Below are 12,384 nucleotides of genomic sequence, written 5' to 3'. Positions count from 1 at the left end.
GTCCTTACATTTGACAGACAGTGCCAGAGACATTTTCCCCTGCATTACAATAAACAAGACATTAACTTAAACACTAACACAAATAGAAGACCATATTCTATGGGGTGTATTCCAACTATAACAAATGCTAGATCAACAAATGTTTCAACTAAATAGAAGTTCATTTTCTTTACCCAAGACAAATTATTTTCTTGACCAAGTGACAAACAAAAATCCGAGCCTCCCTAAAGTGTGCAAATAAATAATCCTTTATTAAAACTATTGGTTGCCACAGGTGTATGAATAGATTGCACTCAACTTTGATTTACAAGCACATTAGATGTGTTATGTACAGGATATAGAGGTGTGGTTTGTTTTTTAACACAGTCCAACACCCAGTCACAGTCTGCTCAGCAATATGCACACAACTCATTTATACACTTTACATTTTTAGTTCAGTCAAGTTTTTAAATATAATCTTATAGAATCTTTTTTACATTGGAAAGTGTTTTTAAAACTGAAAAATGTGTTAAAACTCAAGCTTTTCTTTCAACTTCAAACTTACGTATACAAAATCAGGCTAGAATATTGCAAGCTCCTTGATAGCAAGCTCCAACCTGGCAAGCTGAAATTTGGCAAACCTCAACAGGCATAAAAATCTGACCCTGTGACTACAGGAGTGCTGGTAACATATCTGATAAAATGTCAAGCTGAACAATTGTCTATCTACAAAATACATCTGCTTCTAGCAAATTTAGTTCTGTGAATAATTTTTTTTTAAATATTAAAATAAATACAAATGATGTATACATAAATGAAAAAAGAAATATATTTCACAGGCAAACAAAAGAAAATTTAAAATCACACGTCGGTCCATTGGCACATAATACAACAGATCTGATTGGTTCTTTTCAAAAAAACAATTTCAACAACTTCCAAAAATGTGTTTTTACAATGTTTCAATGACCAGTTTCTAATTATAACTGACACCATTTCATCAACTAAGATTTTAAAAGTACAGTAGGACACTCCATAAACAAGGGAATAGAAACATGCAAAGAAAACATCATCAATGGACTAGCTCAACACAGATATAGGTCAACATATCAAGTTTTATCAACACCAGAGCTAAAGACCTTAGGATCAACATATCAACACCAGAGCTAAAGACCTCAGGATCAACACCACAGCTAAAGACCTTAGGATCAACATATATCAACACCAGTCATTGTGGTTTATAAGAATAAACAGAAAATTAAAAGTACATTAATAAAACAAAAATTAGAAAAGCACAGTAATTAAAGCTAATGTAGAAGCTCCAGTGAAACAAAAACAAAGAAAAAACTACTTGTAAACTACTCGTGCTCCATCATACTGGCTAGAAACATTTTTTTTTCTAATCTACCAATCACAAGCCTAAATAAAATTGAGCAAGAAAACTGACATTTACATGCAATGAACAGGTGTGTAACAGGTGAAATAACAATAATACTTTGTCTTACAGCAGTTGTACGGCATTGGAAGTCTTTAACACATAAAGCACAACATAGCAAACTGGTAGCTTAGGTCAACCAAATTAAAGAGTATGACAAGGTTTATGTAGATACAACTAGATGGAAAAATAAGAATAATTCCCATAAGTCTATAGCAAACTGGTAACTTAGGTCAACTAAATCAAAGAGTATGACAAGATTTATGTAGATACAACTAGATGGAAAAATAAGAATAATTCCCATAAGTCTATAGCAAACTGGTAACTTAGGTCAACCAAATCAAAGAGTATGACAAGGTTTATGTAGATACAACTATATGGCAAGCTAGGAAAAGAAGTTAAGGCCAGTTCTAATGTTACATGTCTCTGTTAGAAAGTACATAAAATACAAAATTTCATTCTTTTGAATTATATCTTTCTTTGCAATATTTGTTTAAAAATTAAGATAAATATTTAAAAGTTGTGAGAACTCTTGTTCATTTTTTTCTTATGAAGAAACTTTTGTTCATCTTTGGCACTGAACTATTGTTATACTTGCTCGGATCCCTTGTAGCCTGGGTTATATGGCAGGTGGGGTGGGGCATGTTTCCACCAGGGTGTGTCCGAGTGTACAAGCACACCCTGGGGTACTATTGACCTAACAGAGGATCACTCTGATTTGTTTGTAACAAGGTGAACACAAACATTGGAAAAACTTTGGCACAAACAGGTGAAGAGTTAGTCACTTGCAAATTGGTCTCACACACCAGCAAATATCTGGCCAACATATGGCCTTCCTGATATTTGATGAATTCCATGGTAAAAGTGTAAGATGCCAGTGAGTACACACAGAAAAGTGATTTTGAAAAAAGATGAGCTTGTTGGTACACAAAATTTTGATGACATCTAACACAACAGTGAGTAAGTGATCCCCATCTCTCTAAGGAAGTAACAAGCAACTACATGATTAACTTAACAATTCTTAACATTTGCACATTTCAAGTCAGGGCATCTATCAGAAGTCAGGGCAATTTTCAGAAGTCAGGGCATCTATCAGAAGTCAGGGCATCTATCAGAAGTCAGGGCATCTATCAGAAGTCAGGGCATCTATCAGAAGTCAGGGCATCTATCAGAAGTCAGGGCATCTATCAGAAGTCAGGGCATCTATCAGAAGTCAGGGCATCTATCAGAAGTCAGGGCATCTATCAGAAATCAGGGCATATATCAGAAATCAGGGCATATATCAGAAGTCAGGGCATCATTCGGAAGTCAGGGCATCTATCAGAAGTCAGGGCATCTATCAGAAGTCAGGGCATCTATCAGAAGTCAGGGCATCTATCAGAAGTCAGGGCACTGTTAAAAGCTTGGCATCTGGATCCTGCCCAGTTTATGCCAGCAGGTGTTGTCCTTGGAGAGGTCAAGGTCTCTCAGACGTATGTAGACAGCCCCCAGGAAGTTGTTCTCCTTCAGGACAGCGCTGTCCCAGACAGTCACCTGCAGGATGCGGTACTTGATCTCCTGCTCCGACAGCTGGTACTGGAGCTGTAGACCAAACAACTCAAATAGAAGGACTAATCTTGTACATTACATCATGTTGGTAAATATGTACTCGGTAAATACAGTAAATTATTGTTTTACTTATTGTAATGTAGATATTTTAATGTTATATTTAATACATCTTTACTGTGATAAATTATTGTTTTAGTTATGGTGATGCTGTAGACATTTTAATGTATTTGATACATCTTTATTGTGATGCTGAAAATTTATCTCAGTTATTAATTATGCAGCTCCCTTTTTCTTCTATACTTTTGCATATGCAGTTTATTTTAAAATATTCAAAACTGAATGAACTATTTACAGGCCAGTAGTTCAAAGGTACCAGCTATAAGTGAAAAATTTTCCATAAACATAAGGGTCATAAACTTGAAAAACTGAAGTGTCTAAACTTACCAGTTCATTGTAAGTTGGGTCATTGGTTGTCTTCACAGTCTTTGTCTTCAGTTTGGTCACCTTGTCTGGATCAGGTAAAAGGTAAGTCTTGACATACGGGCTAGGTGGCTCTGTGGTGCCAGACTGGGGACATAAGATAATGCTCGGGTAAAAGGTAGGTGCCAGACTGGGGACAAAAGATAATGCTCAGGTAAAAGGTAAGGTAGGTGCCAGACTGGGGACAAAAGGTAAGGTAGGTGCCAGACTGGGGACAAAAGATAATGCTCAGGTAAAAGGTAAGGTAGGTGCCAGACTGGGGACAAAAGATAATGCTCAGGTAAAAGGTAAGGTAGGTGCCAGACTGGGGACAAAAGGTAAGGTAGGTGCCAGACTGGGGACAAAAGATAATGCTCAGGTAAAAGGTAAGGTAGGTGCCAGACTGGGGACAAAAGATAATGCTCAGGTAAAAGGTAAGGTAGGTGCCAGACTGGGGACAAAAGGTAAGGTAGGTGCCAGACTGGGGACAAAAGATAATGCTCAGGTAAAAGGTAAGGTAGGTGCCAGACTGGGGACAAAAGATAATGCTCAGGTAAAAGGTAAGGTAGGTGTCAGACTGGGGACAAAAGATAATGCTCAGGTAAAAGGTAAGGTAGGTGCCAGACTGGGGACAAAAGGTAAGGTAGGTGCCAGACTGGGGACAAAAGATAATGCTCAGGTAAAAGGTAAGGTAGGTGCCAGACTGGGGACAAAAGATAATGCTCAGGTAAAAGGTAAGGTAGGTGCCAGACTGGGGACAAAAGGTAAGGTAGGTGCCAGACTGGGGACAAAAGATAATGCTCAGGTAAAAGGTAAGGTAGGTGCCAGACTGGGGACAAAAGGTAAGGTAGGTGCCAGACTGGGGACAAAAGATAATGCTCAGGTAAAAGGTAAGGTAGGTGCCAGACTGGGGACAAAAGGTAAGGTAGGTGCCAGACTGGGGACAAAAGATAATGCTCAGGTAAAAGGTAAGGTAGGTGCCAGACTGGGGACAAAAGGTAAGGTAGGTGCCAGACTGGGGACAAAAGATAATGCTCAGGTAAAAGGTAAGGTAGGTGTCAGACTGGGGACAAAAGATAATGCTCAGGTAAAAGGTAAGGTAGGTGCCAGACTGGGGACAAAAGATAATGCTCAGGTAAAAGGTAAGGTAGGTGCCAGACTGGGGACAAAAGGTAAGGTAGGTGCCAGACTGGGGACAAAAGATAATGCTCAGGTAAAAGGTAAGGTAGGTGCCAGACTGGGGACAAAAGGTAAGGTAGGTGCCAGACTGGGGACAAAAGATAATGCTCAGGTAAAAGGTAAGGTAGGTGCCAGACTGGGGACAAAAGATAATGCTCAGGTAAAAGGTAAGGTAGGTGCCAGACTGGGGACAAAAGGTAAGGTAGGTGCCAGACTGGGGACAAAGATAATGGTCATTCTTAATTTTAAAGTTGGAAGGGATTTCTTCCAACACAATTAAGTGTTACATGTCAAAATGTTATGGGCTAAACTAACCAAACCTCACACAAACTAACAAACCCTAACAAAAACTAACCAACCCTAAAAAAAAACTAACCAAACCTCATACAAACTAACCCACCATAACACAAACTAACCAACCCTAACACAAAATAACCAAACCTCATATAAACTAACCAACCCTAACACAAATAAAACTGACCAATCCTCGGACATGCATGATCATGACTTGCAGTGCATCTTTCTTGTACTGGATGGAAAGTTTGATCTCTCCCAGAATTCCAGTGCTACCTGCTGTGTTGGAGCGCTGAACTGCAGGTTCTAGGGGCAAATCAAAATCATATTTTATCAATTTTTTTGTATCAACATCATACTGTATCAACTTTTTTATCAACACCATATTTTATCATTACTTTATTAACACCATATTTTTTAATCTCTTTGTCAAACACATTTTATGCTTTCATAATAAATATCATATTTTTTCATTTCATAACCAACATAATTTTTTAGTATTTTGTAATGGACCTCATTTTTTATCATTTCCAAAGCTTGGAATAAATTTCCAACCAACAAGCTAAAAATGTATTTTGTGTCTAGCAGCAAACAGAGCCAATGTGAGTACAACTGTGTATGACTAAAGCCTAACCTCTGAGACATTGAGTTTATATTGAGTACAACTGTGTATGACTAAAGCCTAGCCTCTGAGCCATTGAGTTTATATTGAGTACAACTGTGTTTGACTAAAGCCTAACCTCTGAGACATTGAGTTTATATTGAGTACAACTGTGTATGACTAAAGCCTAACCTCTGAGACACTGAGTTTATATTGAGTAAAACTGTATGACTAAAGCCTAACCTCTGAGACATTGAGTTTATATTGAGTACAACTGTGTATGACTAAAGCCTAACCTCTGAGCCATTGAGTTTATATTGAGTAAAACTGTGTATGACTAAAGCCTAACCTCTGAGACACTGAGTTTATATTGAGTACAACTGTGTATGACTAAAGCCTAACCTCTGAGCCATTGAGTTTATATTGAGTAAAACTGTGTATTACTAAAGCCTAACCTCTGAGACATTGAGTTTATATTGAGTAAAACTGTGTATGACTAAAGCCTAACCTCTGAGTTTGACGACATTGAGTTTATTTGTCTCTGTCTCCTGTTCATCCCTCAGCAGTGGGTGGAAGAATGTGTACACCAGCTCACACTACAACAGGGAAACATATAAAAACTTCTCAATATTTCAACAAAACAATTCACCTTTTTTTAAAAATGAACCTATTATCATTGAAGCAATATAAATTTATTTTGTATTTAATTAATATAATATTAAATTAATGTAAATTAATTATAAAATTATTAATTATATAATATATTAAATTATAAAACTCCAACCTCTGATATCTCGGCAGTCAAAGTCCACAAGAAACGAAGGAAATTAATTATTTCTGTCCTACGACTTTCTGCAACACTTCTTATATTGCTTCGTCCAAACACTAATCTGGAAATCAGAAATAACTTTTTTAAATGTGGTGTCATTTAAAATATACAAGATATTTCATGGCTTTAATATCAAAAACTGCACAACAGCTGTACATTATAAAGTGTACAAGTTATCTAAAGCAAGACAGATCTGGCAGGTTATCTAACACAAACCTTTTAGAAAAGTTGGGCCATGTAATGAGAGGAAACATTTCATTAAGTTTGTCCCTGAACTCCACAAATTCCAGGAACTGACGGAAGATATACATAGGCACTTTCTGGTTCTCCCTCTCCACTTTCAATATGAAAATCTGAAACGTCAATTCGAGTTTTAAACAATAATTTTTTTTTAATTTTAAAAATTAATTAGAAAATCTGAAAAGTCAATTATTTTTAAACAATTTTAAAACAGGGGAAAAAACAATTGGAGTTTTAAAAATTAATAAAAAAACTGAAAAGTCAATTAAAGTTTTAAAACTCAATTAGAAATTCAATCAAAGGTTTGAGATAATAAATTCTGGTGTGTTACAAGACTTACATGTTTGTCAAGTGAAAATGTAACTACCCGCTTAAGAAAAGAGTGGAATATTTTTTTTACAAGAGGTGGGGAGGGGGGACGCAACAGATTTCCCCACCTATTTTTGGTATTTTCAGGTTTTTAGAACATTTCCAAATATTGAAACGAAAATTTTAAAATAAATAAGCCCTGATAAAATGCAATAACTGAATTAAGGTAAGCCTAGAATCAGTTCATTTGCTAATCTTACACTACATTCATCATTTAATAACTCTCAAAAACACATCAAAGACATCACATCACAGACATCACACTACACACATCACCACCAGCTTGACATTAAAAGAAAACTTGCAATTTCCTTTTCCATTTTGACAAAATTAAACAGAGCATTGAGAGGCAGAAAGGTTTTCCACCTTTTTTTTAAAACAAAAATTAATTGTCCGACAGAAAATTATCTGCGGACAAAGTACATCAAATGAAAAGATTTTGTAAAAAAAAACTAAGAAGTTCTATCTATATACAATGTTTGGTGAAGACTTACATAATGCTTGTCTGGTGTGTATCTCTTCTGAAATCTGACTAGCTCTACTGAGGTGATTTTCCCATCTGTGTCTTTGCTGCAGTAGAAAATTTGGAATACAAGACACATCAGGACAAATGGAATACAATAAACAATAATAAAACATCATACAACGTCAACTCCTATTTTGTCATTCTTTGTTCAAATAAATGGCTTATTTTTTTTACAAAACCAAGAAATACATTTAAGTTAAAAAAAATAACTTTTGCAAATAAATAGTGTATTAAATAAAGTGGGAGCAATATCCCCTAAACTTTCTCGTATATTACATTTTTAAAATAGAATAGAATCATGTAGAAAAAGAACTGCATACCAAATTAATGTAAAAAATGTGCATATAATAGAGCATAAAATTAGTGTTTTATAAAGGAAACATTTGATTAATTCCCCAAAATCAAAAATCATAACTGTATACAAAATATGGAAAAGTTGAAAGCAAAAGTGTACAAACTTATAAGACTTGGGTACAAAAGACAGAAGAGTTCCCTCGTTGTGACTAGAAAACTTGAGCTGGGCCAGGTTGTGGATGAAAAAGTTGAAGGATGTAAACACAGAGTTGACGCTCTCTTCAATCATTCTGTGGGAGGGGGGAGAAAACATTAGGTACATGTTGCGCATCTTTCTGGTCACCTTCATGCACACACATATCTAATCTAACACAATGAAGTTAAAGTCTTCAAAACTATGTCTGTATTTTTAAAATTAATTAACATATGAAATGGGTTTAATAAATCTGCATTCTTTAACATGCCGCTACATGTGAACCATGTATCTTATTGCCAGGTAAATGTGTATGTTTACTTGGTAAATGTGTAAGTTTACCAGGTAAATGTCGCTGTTTACCAGGTAAATGTGTAAGTTTACCTGGTAAATGTGCAGGTTTACCTGGTAAAGGTGTATGTTTACCTGGTAAATGTGGCTGTTTACCTGGTAAATGTGGCTGTAGCCTGCGCCTCTGTCTGGCCAGGTAAAAGTGCATTCTGCACGTACTGCACCGCCTGGTCTGTTACACCTGGGATACCTGATCTGGCCATCTGCTCAACAAAAAAAACATTGACGCAGTTATCACATGACTAGACTGGATCACCTGACATCAGCTCAAGAGATTTCAAATGTCTAAAGCCATTGACTGACCAATATCCTAATGTGTTAAATGACCAAATACCCAAAAAATGAATTGTTACAATATATAATATCTGTACCTTGTGAATCGTGTTCAATTATAATTATATCAACCAGTTCATAGTGAGTAAAAGATGTAAACAAGTTATGGAAAAAATGACAGTGTTCATAAAGAGTTTAGCAACTGGCAAGGATGTTCAAGCTACTTACAGTTCATGTTCAAATGTTTTGTAACACAACAAATTAATCAAATTTTTTACCAGAAATAATACTTTACCCATAATGGTTTTTTTTTTAAATATCTCAAAACCACAAAAATATACTTAAATTTTGGAAAACAGCTCTTTAGTTCACTGTGGTAGTATTTACGACAAAATTTTGAGGCTTCATTTAAAAATTACTAATTGGTATTTTTATTCAAAGGTCCATATTTGTTAAATTTTAATAATGTGAATAAAGTAAAAATAGTAACTAAATCGTAGACTCACAGATATAAAAAGACGTAAATAAATCCAACACTTTCCAAAAAAAAAAAAGATGTGAACAAATCCCACACTCACCAATATAAAAAGACATGAACAAATCCCACACTCACCAATATAAAAAGACTTCTGAACAAATCCCACACTCACCAATATAAAAAGACATGAACAAATCCCACACTCACCAATATAAAAAAAACTTCTTACCAAATCCCACACTCACCAATTTAAAAAGACATGAACAAATCCCACACTCACCAATTTAAAAAGACATGAACAAATCCCACACTCACCAATATAAAAAAAACTTCTTACCAAATCCCACACTCACCAATTTAAAAAGACATGAACAAATCCCACACTCACCAATATAAAAAGACATGAACAAATCCCACACTCACCAATTTAAAAAAACATGAACAAATCCCACACTCACCAATATAAAAAAAACTTCTTACCAAATCCCACACTCACCAATTTAAAAAGACATGAACAAATCCCACACTCACCAATTTAAAAAGACATGAACAAATCCCACACTCACCAATATAAAAAGACATGAACAAATCCCACACTCACCAATTTAAAAAAACATGAACAAATCCCACACTCACCAATTTAAAAAGACATGAACAAATCCCACACTCACCAATTTAAAAAGACATGAACAAATCCCACTCTCACCAATATAAAAAGACATGAACAAATCCCACTCTCACCAATATAAAAAGACTTCTGAACAAATCCCACACTCACCAATATAAAAAGACATGAACAAATCCCACACTCACCAATATAAAAAGACATGAACAAATCCCACACTCACCAATATAAAAAGACATGAACAAGTCCCACACTCACCAATATAAAAAGACATGAACAAGTCCCACACTCACCAATATAAAAAGATGTTAGTCCCACACTCACCAATATAAAAAGACATGAACAAGTCCCACACTCACCAATATAAAAAGATGTTAGTCCCACACTCACCAATATAAAAAGACATGAACAAGTCCCACACTCACCAATATAAAAAGATGTTAGTCCCACACTCACCAATATAAAAAGACATGAACAAGTCCCACACTCACCAATATAAAAAGATGTTAGTCCCACACTCACCAATATAAAAAGATGTTAGTCCCACACTCACCAATATAAAAAGATGTTAGTCCCACACTCACCAATATAAAAAGACTCCTGAACAAGTCTGCATGCTGTCTGAGGATGTTGAAGGCCTGGCAGCAGAGGTCCACAAAGTTCTGGTACCTGGGTCCTGTTTTGGCTCCATCATTGATGACATATGCCATGTCAGAGGTCAAGACAAATGGCACTCGATCTCTAACGACAGGATTTAAAAACTTTAATGCATTGTTTATATAAAATTTTAGCTAACATAGCCATACATCTTAACTTCAGTAATTTTCTCAGAGTACCCATCAGATATGAAGGAACTCAGGGACATCTATTGGACTATATCAGCATAGCAGTCTTTACTTTCCCCAACAAACCAAGTAGGGCCTACCTATAAGATTTGGGTGACTTGGTGACATCCATTGTATTGTGAGAACCACTCAAGACTAAGTTAACAAGACTGAGTTAACAAAAGTTTAACCAGTGTGTGTACCTTTTGAATGTGCCAAACATCTGGGCATCCCCCAGAAACTTGCTGAAGTCTATGTGGAACATGTGGCCTGACTGCTTCAACATGATGTTGTCATTGTGTCTGTCACACACCCCTAGCACATACGTGGCTACACAGTAGCCAGCACACGAGTACGTGAAGTTGTCCACAGCCTGGGGGGGGGGGGGGGGGGGGACAGAGAGAAAATAGGCAAGTTGTGAGAGAAAATGGACAATTTATGAGAAAAATGGACAATGTGTGAGAGAAAATGGACAATGTGTGAGAGAAAATGGACAATGTGTGAGAGAAAATGGACAATGTGTGAGAGAAAATGGACAATGTGTGAGAGAAAATGGACAATGTGTGAGAGAAAATGTACAATTTATGAGAAAAATGGACAATGTGTGAGAGAAAATGGACAATGTATGAGAAAAATGGACAATTTATGAGAGGAACTAAAGTTTTATGAAAGAAAAGTGCTGATCAGCTCATGAGCTCAGGCTAAACCAGCCTGTTCCAGACCAAGGTTCAGCTAGCCAGGTTGGCCCACAGTCCATGCTAGACAACATAACAAGTCATAGATTCTTCCAAATTGAACATTAATTAACTAACTCTTGATGAGTCAAATAATTAGATGACTAAAGCTTTCATGCAAGAGAGCCAGAGATAAAAAGGCTAATGAACCCTTTAGACAAGAAGAGATACTGACGGCACCAGAATGTATCCACCTACCCTGTTGTACTCCAGTTCTGTGGGGTTGTGTTTCTGTAGCCATTCTTTGATTGGTCTATCCTTGAAGGAACCCGTCACACCTGAGAACACCTGGATCTTCCTCAGGGTCTCAGACTCTGTGATCAGCTCAATTATACCTGGAACATGAATTTTTGACAATTATACCTGGAACACGGGAAATTTTGACAATTATACCTGGAACATGGGAAAATTTGACAATTATACTAGACACAGGAAATTTTGACAATTATACCTGGAACATGAATTTTTGACAATTATACTTGACACACGGGAAATTTTGACAATTATACCTGGAACATGAATTTTTGACAATTATACTTGACACACGGGAAATTTTGACAATTTTGCAAACAACGTCAAGACAAACCCTGAATACACACACAATGGATCTCAAACAGTCACCACTAAGTAAGCACAAATAAATCAACAAAGCCAGCACAGACCCCAGTGAATCTCAAACAGTTATCACTAGGTTAGCACAAATAAATCAACTAAGCCAGCACAGACCCCAGTGAATCTCAAACAGTTATCACTAGGTTAGCACAAATAAATCAACTAAGCCAGCACAGACCCCAGTGAATCTCAAACAGTTATCACTAGGTTAGCACAAATAAATCAACTAAGCCAGCACAGACCCCAGTGAATCTCAAACAGTTATCACTAGGTTAGCACAAATAAATCAACTAAGCCAGCACAGACCCCAGTGAATCTCAAACAGTTATCACTAGGTTAGCACAAATAAATCAACTAAGCCAGCACAGACCCCAGTGAATCTCAAACAGTTATCACTAGGTTAGCACAAATAAATCAACTAAGCCAGCACAGACCCCAGTGAATCTCAAACAGTTATCACTAGGTTAGCACAAATAAATCAACTAAGCCAGCACAGACCCCAGTGAATCTCAAACAGTTATCACTAGGTTAGCAAAAATAAATC

General features: G+C 36.3%; 1 protein-coding gene across 3 annotated transcripts in view; it reads right to left on the bottom strand.

The window, feature by feature from the left end:
- Positions 1–232: 232 nt before the first annotated feature.
- LOC131955437 (phosphatidylinositol 4-phosphate 3-kinase C2 domain-containing subunit beta) overlaps positions 233–12,384 on the bottom strand; it is a 28,325-nt gene continuing 16,173 nt past the window's right edge. For all 3 annotated transcript variants that reach the window (XM_059319559.1, XM_059319557.1, XM_059319558.1), the window contains exons 25-36: positions 11,427–11,563; positions 10,698–10,867; positions 10,255–10,411; positions 8,391–8,497; positions 7,915–8,040; positions 7,425–7,500; positions 6,538–6,674; positions 6,277–6,382; positions 6,001–6,088; positions 5,079–5,197; positions 3,404–3,526; positions 233–2,992 (exon numbers count right to left, since the gene is read on the bottom strand). In XM_059319559.1, coding sequence (XP_059175542.1) covers positions 2,807–2,992; positions 3,404–3,526; positions 5,079–5,197; positions 6,001–6,088; positions 6,277–6,382; positions 6,538–6,674; positions 7,425–7,500; positions 7,915–8,040; positions 8,391–8,497; positions 10,255–10,411; positions 10,698–10,867; positions 11,427–11,563 — 1,532 coding nt within the window. In that variant the 3' untranslated portion in view covers positions 233–2,806. The remainder of the gene's footprint in view (positions 2,993–3,403; positions 3,527–5,078; positions 5,198–6,000; positions 6,089–6,276; positions 6,383–6,537; positions 6,675–7,424; positions 7,501–7,914; positions 8,041–8,390; positions 8,498–10,254; positions 10,412–10,697; positions 10,868–11,426; positions 11,564–12,384) is intronic.

The sequence above is a fragment of the Physella acuta genome, unplaced genomic scaffold (genome assembly GCF_028476545.2).
Source record: "Physella acuta isolate Inbredline_101_S28 unplaced genomic scaffold, ASM2847654v3 ptg001066l, whole genome shotgun sequence".
In the NCBI taxonomy this organism is placed as follows: domain Eukaryota; kingdom Metazoa; phylum Mollusca; class Gastropoda; family Physidae; genus Physella; species Physella acuta.
The sequence above is the reverse complement of the archived record's forward strand: the minus strand, read 5'-3'. Positions and strand labels throughout refer to the sequence as shown.